At 41.3% G+C, this 21299-nt stretch overlaps 1 protein-coding gene across 1 annotated transcript; it reads left to right on the top strand.

Moving 5' to 3' along the window:
• The first annotated feature begins 373 nt into the window (after positions 1-373).
• OVCH2 (ovochymase 2) lies at positions 374-20798 on the top strand. The gene is made up of 14 exons (XM_081538292.1): positions 374-461; positions 3274-3383; positions 5048-5139; positions 6622-6794; positions 7140-7235; positions 7474-7625; positions 9008-9205; positions 10329-10344; positions 12041-12131; positions 12779-12903; positions 13664-13804; positions 14180-14310; positions 19791-19884; positions 20620-20798. Exons 1-14 carry the CDS (start codon positions 374-376, stop codon positions 20796-20798), a joined length of 1686 nt encoding a protein of 561 aa, XP_081394418.1.
• The last annotated feature ends 501 nt before the right edge of the window (positions 20799-21299 follow it).

A 21299-nucleotide genomic window follows, 5' to 3' on the forward strand; every position in this document is an offset into this window, starting at 1 on the left:
TCTACAAATGAGGACAACTTTGATGGTAACCTGTCCCAAGAAGCAAGTACTGTTTGCAAATGGAAGCCTTAAGTCACCAACCTCTTGGCTTGCCAGACAAACTCTGGGGGAAGCAGTGAATTGATGTGGGTGTAAAGGGACATGTACTATTGCTTGATCAAGACTGTGCTTCTGTGGTTGACTCCCCACATCTTGCAAAGATCTTTGCAAGAAACCACATTCAGAAACATCATTTGGACATGGTTGAATGCCTCAGGTCTTTGTTAATGAGTAAACTTCTTTTAAGCTGGTATATTTCTGCTCTCACAAGGCTTTCTATTTTGGTTCTCTTCAGTCTCTCTAAAATTTCAGGGAAAAAAATCTGAGTTTCAAAATGCGTATAAGCAAGAAGAAGCTCATTTTACTATTTGGAATAATCTTTTTGGAACAGAGTAAATCTACAGCTCTCTCTCTCCCCAAAGGTAAGTTCTAGGAAGTCTATTACTATCTTTGAAGAAATAATCTTTGCTGGCAGTAGGTATCACAGTTTCACTTCATATTCCTTTGGGAGAACAGGAGAAGCAAGTATATTCTGGAGATCTAATTAAGTTTCATGTAATTAATTTGGACTTCTCTCCTGCAATCATCGTATTAAACTGAATAGAACATCTATGGAATACAACTTGGGTAAGTTGCACTGATCTGGAAAAAACTGGAATTATTCATTTATTTGAACACATTCCACAATCCCATCTCCTTTAATGGAACAAATTTGAGAAATCAGCATAAATTTGGAAGCATTTGTAATCTTTTGAAAAGTTATACTGCTTTTTACTGTAGTTTGGTCTTCCCTTTTGGCTCAGTTGGTAAAAAATCCACCTGCAATGTGGGAGACCTGGATTTGATCCCTGGGTTGGGAAGATCCCCTGAAGAAGGGAGAGGATACCCACTCTAGTATTCTGGCCTGGAGAATTACATGGGCTGTATAGTCCATGGGGTCGCAAAAGCCAGACACGACTGAGTGCCTTTCACTTACTGTAGTTTACTGTATACAGTATACTGCTATAAATAGTAGATGTAAAGCATGTTTACTACAGTATATTTGTATATAAATGATGTTTTTTTCTTCAAGTAACATAAGCTGAGAACAGTTCTTGGCAATCTTCTTCATAGATTTGTAACTCAAGAATCATCGTATTTTCTATCTTTGCTTCAATAAGTTCAGGAAATACTAAATTTTGTGTATACAAAGGTATTTATGATTCAGTTAACTGAAACAGCTAGAAAATAAGCTTTTGATTCAGTGTTATGCCTGCTCTGGATTCAAAATCAAAAGACAGTGTTACCTCCATGCTTTGTCATTAATTAACTGTGCATCTCTTTGATTCTTCATTTTCCTGTCTGTAATGTGGGGATAATAGGGCTTGATTTACAGGCAGAGAATGGAAATTAAATGAGAAGCTATTTGAAAAAGTTTTGTATATTTTAACATATTGATCTAAATAGCTATGCTTTCAAGGATATTTTCTCAAGAAAAATCATTTGTCCATCCTTCCAACTTTTCTAAGTGTCTACTGTGTGCTAGGAATGTGCTAAACCTTGGAAATGTAGAGATGAATAAAACAGATTTTTTTCCTCTCAAATAGTAAACGAGGGATACAGGCAAAGAATTTTCTATCCCGCTATTTCATGGTGAAAGCTATAAAAAGGGAGAGGAAAAGGTTTTACACAGGAGAGACACTTCATACAGTTTGAGGAAATCAAGGAAGACGTCTCAACTGAAGTAATCTCCAAGCTGAAGAATAGGGATTAGGGGATTCAACTAGGTAAAGAAGTGGGGCAATTTTGAGGCAGGGCATTCTAGGCCTTCCTAGAGAACATGTAGGAAAGAATGACCTGCAGTAGGGGCAGAAGCTGGATCTTCCCTGATTACCAAGCAGAGTGATGAGTACATGGAGGTTCATTTATACTGTTCTCTCTACTTTTGTAGAGATTTTAAGTTTTCCATCACAAAAGGGTAAAAGCATTAACAGCCAAGTAGAAATATGAGCAAAGGATACAAAACTTCAATACATGGAAAAATAAACACTAGTTACTAGTAAATACATTTGAAAAATTTGATGTCACTGATAATTAGGCAAACTAAAAATTAGCAATGCATTTTAAGCATCTTAATCTAGCCCATCTCTTAGCTGAGGAGTCCAAAATAAAGCAAAAAAAAAAGCGGAGCAAACATTGAGAGTAACTAAGTAAATGCAGCTTTTTCAAGGATAAAATTTTTTTCCATAAAAAGGAAAGAGTTCTTTCTCCCATTACCTGGCAACCCTTCTACCCTAACACCATTCTGGTATGTGAATTAGGACACTGTCTCCTTTCTAGTCCACTGTTATTAAACAATCTGTTATTTTCCATTCTTAGAATTAAATCTAATATTTGACTGTGCCAGGCACCACTGACCATGATCACAGACTTCATCTCCTGGGTCAAGCAGAGGAAAAGATGCTAACACAAATACAATCAAAGGCAAACTACAGGGGCTGCTCCAATAGCTCAGTGGTAAAGAATCTGCCTGCCAATATAGGAGACATGGATTTGATCCCTGATCCAGGAAGATCCCACATGCCACAGAGCAACTAAGCCCATGCACCACAACTACTGAAACCTACATGCCCGAGAGCCCATGCTCCACAGCAAGAGAAGCCACTGCAATGAGAAGTCTGTGCACTGCAACCAGAGATAGCGTGCCCCTGGTTGTCACAGCTAGAGAAAAGCCCACACAGCAACAAAGACCCAGCACAGCCAAAGAAATACGTAAATAAATTTAAAAAATTATTTTAAAAAAAGTTTAAGGCAAACAATAGTATCACCCATTCAACCAATTAATTGAGCAACTTCTGTGCAGCAGTCTAGTGGCTTTGAAAGAATAACCACAATGGAATGTGATAAATGGCACAGAAGCACAGAGCACTCTGTGGAGCCGCAAAGGGGCCAGATGGCTCAGAATCAAAAGGGGCCTCTGTTCGTGCTAAGGCACGATGCTAAGGCACGATTCCTCTGAGGCCCTAAATCTTCATATCAGAAAAGTAGATCTTCACGATATGCAGGTTCTATGTGAAAAAGCTGAACAATTGCTTATATTGCAAATCACGGTAAATCCCACAATTAATTTAAAGCCATTTTGTACCATTTCTACATGCTCTATGTCTTACAGTATTTCTTTCTCGGCAGAGTTCCCTGTAGACCTCGGAACTAAGAGCTATCGAATCTCTAAGTATTTGTCTTTCCCCTCCCCAGTTCCCACTTGTGGGCAGAGTCCAGTGAAGTCACAGCCTTTGAATTACCTGAACGTTTTCAGTCGCATCGTTGGGGGAAGGCAAGTGACAAAGGGTTCCTACCCTTGGCAGGTGAGTCTCAGGAAACCTTCTCTGGTGGGATTATGAGCTGCCTCAAGATTGGATCCCTCAGAATCCCATGCTGCTGATCAGTATGCTCTACTCTGCTTAGTTCATCATCAGAGATCTCATGAGCGTGTACAAGGATCCAAGACCCTCCTGATGTTCATTAGCTGACTTCTAGAAAAGGTGGATTCAGAACAGTTACAAGCACTATAGGCTCACTCCAAAATTTAGAAATGCCATCCCAAACTTTCAGTCCCTAAGACAAAAATCCCACTTCAAATTTATAATTTAAAAAATAATTTTCTGATTCAATAAACATATTTAAAATATACCTATCTTGTTATAGTTAAAGGTGATGAGGGAAGTCAAAGGTGTCATATCCATGGGTCTACTTTATGTTTGGGATGTAAGGTTCATACCTATATCATAGGGCCCTTCAGGGAACAATCAAGAGTTTATAATATATAGTTAGTCCCCTTAGTGTACAGTTAGTATCCTAAGAATTCTGTGTCAATATAATTTCCTGGTCCTTCTGTGCATATAGAAACGAGTTTGTGTTTCTGCCCCTAGACTATGGTTTTCTCATTTACTGTCTTTGAAAGTCTCCCAATTTTCTTTACCCTGGCACCCATGCTATATTCTTGTCTCTTCATTTTGTAAGTAGACTGATAGTTTTTATTTTCACTTCTCTTGAGTCAGTCATACTAACTTTTATATCAGTGGATATTTAGCAACTATTGGTTGATTGAATTTTTGTTCAGTGGGTTGATGGAATGGCTGAATCATTGTTATTTGATTAACTGATGAATTAATTATTTGGTTGAAGAGTTTGTTATCAGTTTCTTACTTGGTCAATTAGTTGGCCAGTCAATTCAGAAGCTGACATTTAAATCATAGTCAGGGATGACTCACTGACTTTTACTTACTTGTGCTTTTTTCTGTTATTAGCCCTTTCTCTGTATTATTTTTTTAATTGCTCATAGAAAAATTTTTGATCAAAAAGGAGACAATTCTAAAAAATTGCTTTTTTTCTAATTCCAACAATGGAAGTAAAAGTATTTATTGTATCCTCTAAGTCATGTTGGAGTCAAGCCAAGTATCATGAGCAGGATAAGACAAGAAGAAAATATACTGTAAAGATAGATTTAAAAATAAGATTGAAGAAGTTGTAAAGGTCAAATAGTTAAAGAATGTTAAGAAAGCAGTAAATCCAAACTATTTCTCTAGGATGCCTAGAGGAATTAGAACAGGCTTTGGAAGACTCCCTTAGCCCTCATCTTGTCTTTATCCCAAACTTTTTCATCTGGTCTATGCTGTATCTTATGGGTTTTTTTTTTTTTCTCTCTCTTCAGTCACAGATATCATTCATATTGTTAGAGTAACAGACTGGCTCAGCATTATCATATAAATAAATACCCACAATTTTTGCTACCAACTTACTAAAGCCTCAAGTTAACTACCTCTCTTGTGGACCAGGGGTGGGAATATTCTGAGTCCAGCTTGCTCTTCTTTCTGAACTATAGTGTGATTGGTCTACCACTCCACAGTTCATGATTTCTGATATTTATGAGTAAGATATCTGGGTCTCTTTTTCAGAATATGCACAGTCTCCAGGTTTAGGGGGATCCCAGGGCATTAACTTGCTCCCATTTAAGGTCTTTGCAACTCAGGTGTCTCTGAAACGAAGGCAGAAGCATGTCTGTGGTGGGACCATCATCTCCCCACAGTGGGTGATCACGGCTGCTCACTGCGTTGCAAACAGGTAAGGAAAGTCCAGCCAATTGATAAAGGTCAGATTACCTTTCTTCTTCCTGGGAATCAGCAGCAATAACTCTACTAAAATATGGGATGGTGCAATGTATGCTTTAGGGGAGTACATGTTGGTTGCATAATATAAATAGTGTTCAAAGACATTGTCAAGGGCACTAAACTTGATAGAAAACATGCATTCCTTATAGGAGTGAATACTTCAATATTTAAAATGATTGGATTAATAAAGAATAATATCCAAGTAGGAAAAAAAGGATCACAAAGATAGATTGTGAAAGTTCTCCCTTAGTTTCCTTAAATTCCAATGAAAAAATCATCCAGCTCATTATGCATCTTAATAAATGAATAAAAGAAAACAAAAGAAGGCCAATAAAACATGAAGAAGGCTTCTGTGTCTTCCTTCCTATTGATCCTGGCTCTCTGAACTTTAACAATTTCCATCTTTTATCCATTTTCTTGTGTGCTCCAAATGTTCTATTGTTGCCAATGTTCTTGATAATCGTAAAGCAGCAGTCAAGATCACGTCCCCCTATTTTCCCTCTTTCGTTTCATGTCTGCAAACATCTCCAGGATATTTCCTTAAAGCTGTACACTAATAGCTATCAAAGATACAAAGATGACTCAGACGTGAATCCTGCCCTCCGAGAGTGGATAGTTTAAAGAAGAGTCAACTGATAATTTCACTGCAGTGTGGCATGTGGTTAGGCTAGAGAGACGCTTTGCATTGGGTTTGGTAGCTAGTATAGCCAAGAGCCAGGGAAGTATACCAAGAGAAAATGATGCCTTTTCCAATGTTGTATTAAATCATCTCATTTGGATCCCCAGAGATCCCCTTTTAGATCCCTAAGGTCTTAATCAACCTCAATGCATGCTTTCAAGTTCCTTTCAGATAACTTTGCAGCAGGTAGAAGTAGTATAGGTCTGCAGTCTTTCCTATGTCATGTTAGATCTCTAAAATACAAACACGAAGGAAGTAGGGGAAGATCCCCACCTCCCATTGCTATAATCAGTCCCAAAGCTCTGAGTGTGCATACTCTCTGGGATATCAGAGTTATGATGCTATTATGTCTTTCATGGTATGCATTATGTATTAGATCTCTGATATTAAAGCAGACTACTTGATGGAGAATCACCAAATACTCCCAAAGGATATCAGCGATATTGAGACCAAGTCAACCATCTGCGTAGCTTTAGATCCCTGAGTTACAGTGCATACACAAACCCTTGGACACTTAACAAATAACACTGCAAAGTATGCAGTTTATCTTATTATTAGTTCCACATGAGGCCACTTTCACTAGTCCCCCACTCACACTGGGAACCTCAACATTTGGAATCATTCTTACTTTCTCTGTTCAGCAGCTGCATACGTGCATTCTCCATCCATCTCATTTTGAAGAGGTCAGTTTGTCAACCATTACAACTGTACTCAGCTTCAATGAAATCTATCCCTTTTACTCTTTCCTCCTCATAGAAATACTGTATCAACTTTCAACGTTACTGCTGGTGAATATGACTTGAGATATGTGGAGCCGGCAGAGCAGACCCTCACCATTGAAACCATCATCATACACCCACACTTCTCTACCAAGAAACCAATGGATTATGATATCGCTCTTTTGAAGATGGCTGGAGCTTTCCATTTTGGTAAACATTTGAAACTTTCTCTGAATTGTCCACCCCATGTTCTCCAGAACTTCTGTTCCATAGCACAGTTCCTAAAGTATAAGTTATGTAGCATGTGCCCAACATTTCTGGATCACGGACTTGGAGACTGAAATTCGAGGTGGGGTTCCCCTACCTGAAACTCATTTTGCTTGTGATTTTAAAGATACAATTAAGTGGAGTCAGGAAAGGGTCTTTCTTTGTTTGACAGGAGACCCCTGGAGGTGTCAGAGACATCACAAGGTCTTTGGGGAGCCCATTGGTGAGTGGCTTGTGGTGTCTCTCCTCCGTGAATGAAACGAGCCCTGCCTTGCTCTTTTTCTTCAGGTCAGTTTGTGGGGCCCGTGTGTCTTCCAGAGCCAGGGGAACGATTTAAGCCTGGATTTATTTGTACAACTGCAGGCTGGGGCCGCTTGAATGAAAGTAAGAACTTCCATGCTCTGCTCCTAATCTGATATCAGAACTTGCTGGTAGGTAATCAGAAAATAGAATTTTTAATCTATTTGTAAAAGACAGTGTGTAAACATTTTTGAAAATAGAGAATGTCACATTGTACTTAAAAATTCAAATCTTTCCAAAAGACACAAGCCTGAATGGGGCATCTTCAGTGCAGGGAGGTGAAAGAGCACCTTGCTGGGGTTCTCATGTCCATGTTTTCTAGATGGCATCTCTCCGCAAGTCTTGCAGGAAGTGAACCTGCCCATTTTGACCCAGGATGAGTGTATTACAGCTCTGTTGACCCTAGAGAAACCCATCAGTGGGAGGACCTTTCTCTGCACAGGCTTCCCAGATGGAGGAAGAGATGCATGTCAGGTAGGTGGGAGTGGTCAGGTTAACAGGTCCCAGACAGAGTTTCCCTCAGCTTTGTCATCAGATGAGAGGCTGAAATAAGGCTATAGGAAAGACTAGACTCTGGGAAGAAGGATCAGGAGTGAGAAGGGAGGTCAAGTCAAAGGGACAGTTTCTTTTGCTGTTCACCTGAAATTATCACAGCATTTTTAATCAGCGACCTGGGTTTGATCCCTGGGTTGGGAAGATTCCCTGGAGAAGGGAAAGGCTACCCACTCCAGTATTCTGGCCTGGAGAATTCCATAGACTGTATAGCCCATGGGGTCCAAAGAATCAGACACAACTGAGTGACTTTTACTTTCATATCTCAATACAAGATAAAAAGTTCAAAAAAACAGAAAAAGCCTCAGGCTCCAGAAAGATTATAAATCTGTTTAAAATATCAAAAGTATTCATAATTATTAGTGACATCATAATGATATTTCCAATGTGTGCTGCTGCTTGTGCTGCTGCTTCTTCTGCTGCTGCTGGTAAGTCGTTTCAGTCGTGTCCGACTCTGTGTGACCCCAACAACGGCAGCCCACCAGGCTCCCCCGTCCCTGGGGTTCTCCAGGCAAGAACACTGGAGTGGGTTGCTATTTGCTTCTCCAGTGCATAAAAGTGAAAAGTGAAAGTGAAGCCGCTCAGTCGTGTCTGACTCTTTGCGACCCCATGGACTGCAGCCCACCAGGCTCCTCCATCCATGGGATATTCCAGGCAAGAGTACTAGAGTGGGGTGCCACTGCCTTCTCCTTCCAATGTGTATATGTTATCAAATACCTAGTTTCTAAACTTTTTGATGACTGTCAGTGATATCTCTTGGTTATTTATCACCAATAAATAACTGATTTGAAAAGACAAAAAAAATTAAAGGGACAGTTTAAACAACCTGTTTTTAGCCAGGACTGTGATTTCAGAGGAGGTCTTGTTCTCTTTCCAAAAGACCAAATATTGAAGATGATGCCGACAATGAACTCAGAGTTCTCCAACCTGAAGGATAGGCAGCTTCTTCCTACTTAGAGATTTCCAGTTTGTGTATAAAGGGAGCTTTTCTTTCTCTCCATCCCTCCTGCTGACCAAGAACTAAGGTCAATATAACTACTGGACAGAACTTCTCTGAGTCTGTAGGATGAGGCAGGAGAAGGAAACAATCTGATGTCTGATAAAAGCCCCAGATGGGGAAGAAGGAGGTGGATTTGGTGGACTCCAGTGGTATTTCAAGAGTGAATGTGAATTGTACTTGCCTGTTCTCTCAGGCCCTTGAGTCCAAAGTATTAGAAGCAGAGAAATTCACTGATCCTTGTCTAGCATTTTTGTGAGACACAGCCACTGACAATGATGGTAACAGAGATCTTTTCTCCCTACAGGGAGACTCAGGAGGTTCCCTCATGTGCCGGAATAAGAAAGGGACTTGGACTCTGGCTGGTGTGACTTCCTGGGGTTTGGGCTGTGGTAGAGGCTGGAAAAACAATCTGCAGAAAGATGATCAAGGATCCCCTGGGATCTTCACAGATCTTACTAAAGTGCTTCCTTGGATCCACAAACACATCCGAATTGGTAATCAAGCCAAATCATAAGGTCAAGAAGCTAGGGAAAAAGAGAACATCAGCAGAGTCTAGGCAAGGCAAGACCATTGAGCAGACAGACTCTGCTTTCGTTCTTCGTGTCTCACATAGGCATTGTGGTATTTACTGAGTCTAAAAAAGGAACAAACTATGATTTGCACAGCATACTACTATTCAATGAAACATGAATACATCCATCCTAGACTTTGTCAAATTTGCATTTAATTGAAACTGTCTCAGCTGGTGATATGTTTCCACCACTTACTTCTCACTCACTGTGCTAGAAAGATTCAGCAAGCTTTAGCATGGGTCAGTGGTTATCAACCAGGGGGATTTGCCCCTTCAGGTGACAATGACTGGAGACATTTTTGGTTGTCACAACAGGAGAGAGAGGTACCACTGGCATCTAATGGGTAGGGGGCCGTGGATGCTGCTAAGCATCCTACAATGCACAGGACAGCACCCCCACTCCCACCCAGCAAAGAAGGATTCAGCCCCAAATGTTAATAATGCTGTGGCTGAGAAGGCCTGACACAGAGCCAGGTATTGTAAATCTGAAAAGGCCAAAGTCTGTATATATCCTTCTACTAGACTGACCAATGTGTTAATTGAAACTTCATTTTTTGCCTCCAAATCCAACTTAACTGGTGGCTTCCAACCTCAATAGGACTTCTACTTCTCCCCAAAGGGATTAATTCAAACTAGTTCAGGAAAAACTTGTGATGGTGTTCAAGTATATGGAACACTGGCAGGTATTTGAGTCCTCAGTTTAAGTTGTAGCTATCTCAGCAACTCTTTTGTGGGTACATTATTTCCATCTCCAGTCTCTCTTTTCATGGAAAATTAGAAGGGTAGCCCTAATGACTTCTTGCTTTGTGTAATCCCCAAGCCAATGAACACACTTAATAAAGAGAGTGAATCATTTTCTTAAAACACAAAGACCCCTCTGCTGCTTTGTCAATTTATTCCTTCTGTTCTTTCCACAGATTATATTTTCATTAGTTGCAAACTGACTTAAAAACCTCTGCACTTTTGGGCCAGGGAGATGCTAACTTCTTGAAATATTGTTCAAGATGCCACAAATCTTGAATCCCATCTTTCTTTTTCTTTCCCAGGGAAGCAGAGAAAGAGCTCCAGAGGTGGGTATTTTTCATCGCCTGCTTTTCTGGGAGCATGAATTAATCTCTACTATTTCTGAATATTGGTTCCCTTTGTAATCAAAAGTCTTCCTCTGCAAGAGTTCTCCATACTCACTATGTATAAAAACGTCACTTGGAGCACTCAATCATTCATCCCCAGCCAGTGAGGGCACACCCTCACCAGCAGGAGCCCCACATTCCCTCCCAGTTCACTTCTTGTCAATCCAGAGCTCCAGTTCAATTCAACAAACAGTTGTCAAATTCTCAATTAGGATCTCAGGCATGAGGGAGGAGGTGAGGTGGTACAGATGTGGTCAGGTTTTTGAGCTCAGCTTGTTCAGAAAGCACAGGGAACCCACCCCAGGGTTACATTGCAAGTCTGCAGTGAATTCCGTCTGTGATTTTGGGCAAGCTCCTTTCCACCTCTGAAGCTGAGTCTCCTTATCCAAAAAGGAGACAGTTTGGACCAGATGGTCTCAAAGGCGTCTTTAGCTCAGCAGTTCTGTGAGTCTGTGGAACTAACTCCAAAGAGCAAAGTGGGCAAAGAGTACCCTGAGAGCTCAGTGGAGAGAATGGCTGCTTCTAGCTGAAAAAAAAAAAAAAAAAAGACAAAAAGACAAGGGAGGCTTTGGAGTACAGACATCTTTTAACCTGAACCTTAGAGAATAAAGGATGAATAGAATTTTGTCAGGTGGGGATGGGATACAGGTAAAGAAAAATACTCCAGCTCAAGGAATCATTCTTATCAGAAGATGGATACTAAAAGATGAAGATAGGAAAATTTAGGGTGTAATAGAGACCCAGTAAGTCAAAGCAGCTGAAGTGGCTGCTATGTGAGGGGTTTTATGAGAAAGAAGATTAAACATATAACTTGAGACCAAATTATGGAAACTTTGAACACCAGTCAAAAGTGGTACTTCATTGAGTAATAGGAGTTGACTAACTAGATAAACAGATTAGAGCTATATTGAAGTGCGGTAAGAACTGTACATAGGGAATAAACTGGAGGAGAAATAATGCATAGTGGAATTATGAGATTATGCATTAGTTCAAGAGATAAGAAAATAAGGCTTGATTTAGGGCAATGGCCAGAGAATGAAAAGGAGGGCATAAAAACAGGATGAACTAGGATTGGATAGTCACTAAAGTTAAGGGTGGTGAGAAAAAAGGAGTGGAGGGTGACAGCAAATCTCTGAGCATGAAAAGCTAAGAATAGAACACAAAATGTATTCAAATCAGAAGTGGAAGCAGTTTTGCAGACCCAAAGGAATTCTATTTGTAGCATGTTAAGTTTAAGGGGAAGAGACCTAGGAGATGGTTGAAAAATCAGAAGTTTAGGTAGAGATAATAATTAAAACTGAGTGTGAACGAAATAGGTCAGAAGGCTCATGTAGAGAGAAATGAAAATTCAGAACAGAACCTAGGAAATACCTGCATCTGTAGAGTGGATTTATGGGGTCAGAGAAAGAAGAGTAAAGGAGAAGAAATCAGAGAATCTCAAAGTTAAGCAAGATCTACAAGGAACAAAAGAAGAATAAAGAATCACAGAAGCCAAGACAGGAAAGATTTCATAGAGAAAGGAAGGGTGCATGAAGAAGAGTCAAGAGGTCCCAGTGTCTGCGTATATTCTGGAGGGAGAGGGCTGCTGTGGCTAGCCGTCACTGTTAGTCCTAATTCTCATGGCTTTTCCTCCCAGCCACGTGCAGTGAGCAGGATCGTGTGTTCAGAGCATCTGAGGGGGAGCTGCACTTCCCAGAAAGCCCCTTCCTATATTATGAGAGCAAGCAGTGAGTAGCCCCCGCTGCCACCCCTGCCCCAACTCCCACTTCCAGTTTTTTTCTTTAACTTGTTTTATATTGGAATATAGCCAATTACTAATGTTGTGATCATTTCAGGTGGACAGCAAAGGGACTCAGCCATACGTATACATGTATCCATTCTCCCCCAAACTCCCTTCTCATCTAGGCTGCCACATAACATTGAGCAGAGTTCCCTGTGCTTATACAGTAAGATCTTGTTGGTTATTCATTTTAAACATAGCAGTGTGTACATGTCCATCCCAAACTCCCCAACTATCCCTCTCCTCTATTCTCCCCCTACCACCCAGCAACCATAAGTTTGTTCTCTGTGAATCTGTTTTGTAAATAAGTTCATTTGTATCATTTCTTTTTAGATTCCACATATAAGGGATGTCATATAATAGTCTACTTCTCTGACTTCACTCAGTATGACAATCTCTGGGTCCATCCATGTTGCTGCAAATGGCATTATTTTATTCTTTTCAATGGCTGAATAATATTCCATCATAAATATGTACCATATCTTCTTTATCCATTCCTTTGTCCTACCTCCAGTTTAACTCTGCCCCACTCACTGGACTGTGACAACCACTTTCTATCTGAAAATAACACCCTCTCAATGTGTCTACCTGCAGACAGTGTGCCTGGACCCTGTTGGTACCAGAGGGAATGCACGTGCTCCTCAGTTTCTCCCACTTTGATGCAGAGTCTTGTGACCATAATTACCTGTCGATATATTCTTTAGAAGACACACTTATTGGTGAGTGGATTTTCACATTGTCAAATGGACAGTAATGCTAGGAAGACTTAACGGGGCCTGGTTATAATATGTCTGGCCCCAAGGCATCTATAAACAGCACACTTCCTGTCTCCACTGTTGAGACTTAGAGTTCATGGTGGAGAAGAATGAAATCTGAGCCTGTGTGAGGGCTGGAAGGGCACAGTGCATTTTACTTACTGCCTTTGCTTCCCGTGAAACCAGGCTTTCTAGACTCATTTGCCGGACCTGGAGCCCATCGGGAGTAAAATGCAGATCTACAGCTGTGGCTCTCAGGGCCTCTCAGGCAGAATGCTGCTCTCCTGAGCATGAAAATAACCTTTACCTGCCTCATCCAGCTCAGAAGGAAGACAGCAACAGATAACCACAAGTAGGAGACAAAAGTTACTTATGTAAGAAACAGAAATGGAGGCACACATCTCCATCACTGGAGATGATATGGCCCATCCCCACTTTCCCCCAGGAGACCTTTAACAATGTCTCAGGAGCAATTTTTGGCTGTCACAACTACAGGGAATGTTGCAAAACAATTCTGCAGCCAGGGATGCTGCAAAACATCCTACAATGTGCAGAACAGCCTTAACACACAGAACGTTCCAGTTCAGAACATCAGTAGTGCCAAGGTTGAGAAGCCCTGATTCAGACAAGCCTGCACTATCATGAATGTTCAGGTCCCTGTAAGTCTTTTAATGGGTGCTGTTTTCTAGGCTCTGAACAAAGACTCTTCTTTCTTATGTTGCAGCAAAATTCTGTGGAGAGAGACTGGCTTCATCAGTTCTTGTTGGCTCCAACGCTATAAGGCTGAGCTTCATCTCTGATGACACAGATTATGCTGTTGGGTTCAATCTCACCTATAAAGCTCTTAAACCCAACTACCTTCCTGGTAAAAACCGTTTGCTCTTATCACACACTATGCTGACCTTTTGCAGAAGTTGAGGCCCCATAAGAATTAGATGATGGGTAGGGAGACCACCCAAGGCCCACTGAGCTCCACAGCAAAGAAGAGCCCAAGGTCAGTGAGACACGGGGTACAGGGGCTCCTCAAGCAGTCTTGCAAATGCATGCTTGTTGCCCACCCACGTGAGCCAAGAGAGCTTGATGACTTCTCCAGAACCAGTGCACAGTCCTCCTCCTTCTTGATGGCTCTGCCTGAAGAGTCAGTTCAGGCATCTCTCGTGGGGGACAAAAGGGTGAGAACAAAGAGGTCCCCTCAGTCCATGGTGATGCCACTGCTTGGACCTTCTCCCTTGTATTGCAGATTCTGGCTGCGACTCTTTAACGATCCTGTTTGAAGAAGGCCTCATACAGAGTCTTCACTATCCTGAAGACTACAGTGACATGGCCAGCTGCAACTGGGTCTTTCAAGCCCCCAAACATTACCTAGTTAAGGTACCCTTACTTGGCTGTGGATCTCCACAGAATCGCTCACATGGACACCATGAGGGCAGAGGTTTTTATCTGATGCATTTGCTGCTGTATCCCTTGTACCTAGAACCTAGCACCTGGCACACAAATCTCTTGATAAATACTTGATATCAGACCGGCATATTCTGTCCTGCAGCTACCCGCACTTGCCACTAGATGGCAACTGTGCGCTTTCAGTTCAGTTCAGTGGCTCAGTCGTGTCCGACTCTTTGCGACCCCATAAACTGCAGCACAGCTGTTTCCCTGTCCATCACCAACTCCTAGAGCTGACTCAAACTCATGTCCAGACAGTCGGTGATGCCATCCAGCCATCTCATCCTCTGTCACCCCCTTCTCTTCCTGACTTCAATCTTTTCCATCATCAGGGTCTTTTCAAATGAGTCAGTTCTTCACATCATGTGACCCAAGTATTGGAAGTTTCAGCTTCAGCATCAGTCCTTTCAAAGAACATTCAGGACTGATTTCTGTTAGGATTGACTAGTTGGATCTCCTTGCAGTCCAAGGGACTCTCAAGAGTCTTCTCCAACACCACAGTTCAAAAACATCAATTCTTCGGTGCTCAACTTTCTTTATAGTCCAACTCTCACATCCATACATGACTACTGGAAAAACCATAGCTTTGACTAGACGGACCTTTATTGGCAAAGTAATGTCTTCCCTTTTTAATATGCTATCTAGCTTTTCTTCCAAGGAGCAAGCATCTTTCAATTTCATGGTTGCAGTCACCATCTGCAGTGATTTTGGAGCCCCCCAAAATAGTTTCACACTGTTTCCATTGTTTCCCCATCTATTTCCCATGAAGTGATGGGACCGGATGCCATGATCTTAGTTTTCTGAATGTTGAGTTTTAAGCCAGCTTTTTCACTCTTTCATTTTCATTAAGAGACTCTTTAGTTCTTCACTTTCTGCCATAAGCATGGTGTCATCTGCGTATCTGAGGTTACTGATATTTCTTGTGACAATCTTGATTCCAGCTTGTGCTTCATCCAGCCCAGCATTTCACATGATGTACTTTGCAAAAAAGTTAAATAAGCCAGGTGACAATATACAGCCTTGACGTACTCCTTTCCCGATTTGGAACCAGTCTGGTGTTCCATGTCCAGTTCTAACTGTTGCTTCTTGACCTGCATACAGATTTCTCAGGAGGCAGGTCAAGTGGTCTGGTATTGCAATCTCTTCAAGAAATTTCCAGTTTGTTGTGATGCACACAGTCAAAGGCTTTGGCATAGTCAATAAAGCAGAAATAGATGTTTTTCTGGAACTCTCTTGCTTTTTTGATGAGCCAACAGATGTTGGCAATTTGATCTCTGGTTCTTCTGCCTTTTCTAAATCCAGCTTGAACATATAGAAGTTCATGGTTCATGTACTGTTGAAGCCTGGCTTGGAGAATTTTGAGCTTTCTTTGCTAGCATGTGAGATGAGTGCAACTGTGTAGTAGTTTGAGCATTCTTTGGCATTGCCTTTCTTTGGGATTGGAATGAAAACTGACATTTTCCAGTCCTGTGGCCACTGCTGAGTTTTCCAAATTTGCTGACATATTGAGTGCAGCACTTTCAGAGCATCATCTTTTAGGATTTGACATAGCTCAAATGGAATTCCATCACCTCCACTAGCTTTGTTCATAGTGATGCTTTCTAAGGCCCACTTGACTTCACATTCCAGGATGTCTGGCTCTAGGTGAGTGATCACACCATCGTGATTATCTGGGTCATAAAGATCATTTTTGTATAGTTCTTCTGTGTCTTCTTGCCACCTCTTCTTAATATCTTCTGCTTCTGTTAGGTCCATAGTGTTTCTGTCCTTTATTGAGTCCATCTTTGCATGAAATGTTCCCCTGGTATCTCTAATTTTCTTGAAGAGATCTCTAGTCTTTGCTATTCTATTGTTTTCCTCTATTTCTTTGCACTGATCACTGAGGAAGGCTTTCTTATCTCCTTGCTATTCTTTGGAACTCTGCATTCAAATGGGTATATTTTCCCTTTTTCCTTCTCTTCTTTGCACAGCTATTTGTAAGACCTCCTCAGACAGCCATTTTGCTTTTTTGCATTTCTTTTCCATGGGGATGGTCTTGCTCCCTGTCTCCTGTACAATGTCACAAACTTCCATACACAGTTCTTCAGGCACTCTATCAGATCTAATCCTTTGAATCTATTTGTCACTTCCACTGTATAATCATAAGGGATTTGATTTAGGTCATACCTGAATGGTCTAGTGGTTTTCCCCACTTTCTTCAATTTAAGTCTGAATTTTGCAATAAGGAGCTCATGATCTGAGCCACAGTCAGCTCCTGGTCTTGTTTTTGCTGACTGTATAGAGCATCTCCATCTTTGGCTGCAAAAAATATAATCAATCTGATTTCGGTGTTGACCATCTGGTGATGTCCACGTGTAGAGTCTTCTCTTGTGTTGTTGGAAGAGGGTGTTTGCTATGACCGGTGTGTTCTCTTGGCAAAACCCTGTTAGCCTTTGCCCTGCTTCATTCTGTACTCCAAGGCCAAATTTGCCTGTTACTCCAGGTATCTCTTGACTTTCTACTTTTGCATTCCAGCCCCCTATAATGAAAAGGACATCTTTTTTGGGTGTTAGTTCTATAAGGTCTTGTCGGTCTTCATAGCACCGTTCAATTTCAGCTTCTTCAGCATTGCTGGTTGGGGCATAGACTTGGATTACTGGATATTGAATGGTTTGCCTTGGAAACAAACAGAGATCATTCATTCATTTTTGAGATCAGAGGCAACTGTGTTCTTTACTTTTTGCCATTTTGTACAACTGTGCGCTTTACTTTTTGTCGTTTTTGAGTTGCAGAGGCAACTGTGCACTTTACTTTTTGTTTAGAAGCTGCCTTTACCTTTGTACCAGGTTAACTTGTTCCATCAATGTCTAGTCCTTTCAAGAAGTAACCATTTCTTCCTTATTAAACTGTTACCGAAACACATTGTGGGGTGTATGTGTAGTGCAAAATGTAGTGCAAAAATGTAGTGCAGAACAGGTTCAGGGACTAGCATAATGTGTAGGAGGAGGGGTGATAGAAGGCGAGGCTGAGATCAAAGTATGGAGGGCTTTAAATGTCAGGATACAGAATATATTCAGCCTTCGACTGCAGCGTTTTGGCCATCTGTTTGTATGCTTGTTCACTTAATACTAGTATGCTGTCTGCAGACATGCATTCAGGTAGATGGTACTGCAGTCAGGGTAAGGTTGGAATTAAGCATTTATTTAGAACATTTTCTCTTTAATTATTGAAAGCAAGAAAGTATATGAAGGAGACAAAGTAGATTATAAAACAATGGGGAAGGAGCAAGGGTGAACAAGACCTCAAAGTTCTCGTATACGTGAGGCTAAAAGAAAGAGATCTGACCTAGAAGAAGAGCCAAATTGGTGCAGCGTTAAGACAGTCCAGAGAAGAGAGCTTTTAAAACAAAAACCAAAACAAACAAAAAGGTATGGCCAATAGCTTGAATTTCCCCCACAAAGTTAGAATTTAAAGAGAAGGAGGACTCCTCCCTTCTTTAACTCGCCTTCCTCTCCCTCCACCACCTCTTCTCTTGATAGATCTTGATCTCCTTCCCTCTTTTCTCTCTCCCTGCCACAGACAAACCATCGTATAGCTCTGAAACCTGTTCTTTTCAGATGTGTTTTTAAATGTTAACAAAGTGAAAAGACAGAACTTTTTTAAAAAATAAGGAGGACTGAGCACCTGTTATCCAGTCCCCACTTCAACCCCTCACAAAGAAGGTAGAATAATTGAGATGGGCAATTGAAAGGAGGTGGAGGTGGTAGCATCTGAAAGGTCAAGTGAAGTCAGATGTCAGTAGTAGAACGAGATCACACAGGTTTTACATGTGAGAAGACATAGAGTAAGTAAGGCAAATGTAGCTGTTGTCTTCCTAAAATTTCCTGAAACCCAAGCAGAGTCAGGCAGACAGTTCAGGAAGAAGTGGAATTAAGGGAAGCTATGTAGTGACAGGGCTTCCCTCATAGCTCAGTTGGTAAAGAATCTGCCTACAATGCAGGAGACCCGGGTTTGATCCCTAGGTTGGGAAGATCCCCTGGAGGAGGGCCTGGCAACCCACTCCAGTATTCTTGCCTGGAGAATCCCATGGACAGAGGAGCCTGGCAGCCTAGAGTCAATGGAGTCGCAAGAGTCAGACACGACTTAGTGACTAAAGCACCACCACCATATAGTGACAGAGGAGGAAATATTAAGTATGAGCATACTTCCAAAAAGAGAAGAAGACAAAATTCAGTTGAAAGTCTAAACATGCAAGAGCTAGCAGTGATTCAAAAACACCTGTGCAACCAAGTACACTGAGTGCTGTGCATCAGTGAAAAGATGCACTCACATCCGGCCAGCGGCAGCATCACCCTGCAGGACCCATTTGAGACCGTCGTTTGTAAGTTGGTATGACAGGTCATGACTATGTGCATATCATTTGACTCAAAGAGAAAAGAGTCTATTTTTATTATTCATCATAAGTTTTATTGCTCTGCATGTTCACCAACTCTGAACGTTTTAAATTCTAAATTTTAAATATTATTGATATTAAACAAAGTAGGTTTGTTGTTATTGTTCAGTCTCTAAGTCATGTCCAACTTTTTGCAGCCCCATGGACTGCAGCACAGCAGTCTTCCCTGTCCTTCACCATCTCCCGGAGTTTGCTCAGACTCGTGTTCATAGAGTCAGTGATGCTATGTAACTGTCTCAGCCTCTGCAACCCCCTCACTTTTAGAAATATTTTGAATTTCCTTTAAGTTATTTATTATAGGGATTATAGATCCCCTGTGTGGGAAACTTCTGGTTTAAAAAAGATTTATGTAATTTTCCTCCTTTTTTAAAACCCCTTTCCATAAGACAGAATGGTCAGAGTAACTGAAAGTATGTTTCCAGAAAGAATTTCAGGAAGGATTTAAGAAATATTTGAATGAATCCTATTTCTGACATGTCTCCTTGACCCCATGTCTTGTTACCATGAATCATCATTTGGCTCCACTTTTGTCCCAGACATACAGGCCTCTGTGTCTTTTGCTGAATGTTTAGGATCCATTGAATCCCCATCACCTGCGTGTATAAAATCTAGACTGCTACTTCATCATTTCTCTCTCCCACTGCTCCTCTCTTTAAACTCAATTAGTTAGGGATATCAGATTGCTTGAACATTGTTCTTTGAAGTTTCTTTGCTCCTCTAAAGAGGCAGCTGGGGAGTTCAAATATTTGCGTGTTTTCCCACCCGTATATTTGGCCCATAATCGAGTACTTACATGTTTTGAGAGGTTTGGGAGCCTGTGGTTTAGCATCTTTTCCTAAGTAATATAACTCATTCACGAATGCCCCGTTACCTTTCTCATCTTGCTCCAGAGCAAGCTGAGCAATTGAAATTCTGCTTGATCAAAATCAGTTAATGTATTCATATTGTTAACTCTGAATGTAACGTGGAGCTTTCTCAGCTTTCATTTCAGGACCTAAAAATAGAAGAAAATGGAGACTGCACTTCCGACTATGTGAGCGTGCACAGGGATGTAGAAAGAAAGAAAGAAATAGGTTTGTGCAGGGGCTCTGTATCAATCTAGAGGCGTGGGATGGGGAGGGAGATGGGAGGGAGGTTCAAAAGGGAGGATATATATGCATACCTATGGCTGATTCATGTTGAGGTTCAACATAAAACAACAAAATTCTGTAAAGCAATTATCCTTCAATTAAAAAATAAATTTTAAAAAACAAAGAAATAGGTTTGTGTTCCCTGGGAGCCTCGGCTTCCCTAGTTTGCATCTGGATCTGGTCCTTCTTGGGAATCCTTTTAGGGAATAAAAGGGATGTGGCTCCGTGTTCCTTTCCCCGCATCATCTCCATCCCTCCCTGTGCTCTCATCACCTCTCCTCCTTCTCCCCAGTTGTGGAGGGAGGCATGGGGTGAGAGCGGGGAGAGCTTCGGGGAAAATTAAAGAACCATTTGATTAGAAAGTGTGGAAGGCCCACATAGACTAGGGGTCAGAGGGGAAAGTGCCATTGAAATAAGCCCTGTGGCTGGAATTAGTTCTCTTAGTGGCCTTCCCCATGGAAGTGTTTGGGAGATAAACAGAATTGAAATGTTAGCAGGGTTAAATGTGTAGTACAAAGAAGCAGTCTGCCATTTCCACTTTGAAAATGAATTGTGACATCCACTGGAAAAGTTTATTTCTTAACAGTTACCTGAAGGATAATTTTTTTTCTTCTATCCACTGCCACGTCTATTTGCTGGGCCCTTGACCCTGTGGTGCCTGGGCTGGGCCTGAACCAGCTCGTCTGTGTGGCTTTGTTGTCCCCACCCCCCTGGTGAGCATCACCAGGGTAATGTCCATCAGCTTCCAGTCCAATGAAAACGCGACCTTCAGAGGCTTCCAGGCTACAGTTTCCTTCATTCATGAAACAGGTAAGAGAACTGACGTACCAACTCCGAGGATCATCCTCCTGATGTAAACAGGGCAACCTTTAGAGCTCAGCGTTGGTACAGTCAACTCTTTATTCACTGAATCTGTGAACCCTGAACCACTGCTCCTGGGGTAATGCAGAGGAGTTAGGTTCCTATCAGCCTCTGGTTTTATTTATATTTCTGTTTCAGGTCACCTTATTTAATGTAAATTGTTGATTCATTAACACTGAACTCACTCACAGCCAATACCACTGTAACCTGTGCCTGAAGAGAGTTTATCTATCACATGTATTTTCTCTGTAAGGCACAACCCAGCCTTTTTGCACTTAGGGACACTAGGTGGCATTGAAGCACTGTGTTTAGGGCGATTTCAACCAGAAAAAAGCACAAAAATGCAGAGACGTGGACTAGAGACTATCAGAGTGAAGTAAGTCAGAAAGAGAAAAACAAATATCATATATTAATGCATATAAGTGGAATCTAGAGACTGGTACCGATGATTTTATTTGCAAAGCAGAAATAGCAACATAGATGGAGAAAACACATGT

Source organism: Giraffa tippelskirchi, chromosome 11 (genome assembly GCF_054371585.1).
Source record: "Giraffa tippelskirchi isolate mGirTip1 chromosome 11, T2T-mGirTip1v1.2.pri, whole genome shotgun sequence".
Taxonomy (NCBI): Eukaryota; Metazoa; Chordata; class Mammalia; order Artiodactyla; family Giraffidae; genus Giraffa; species Giraffa tippelskirchi.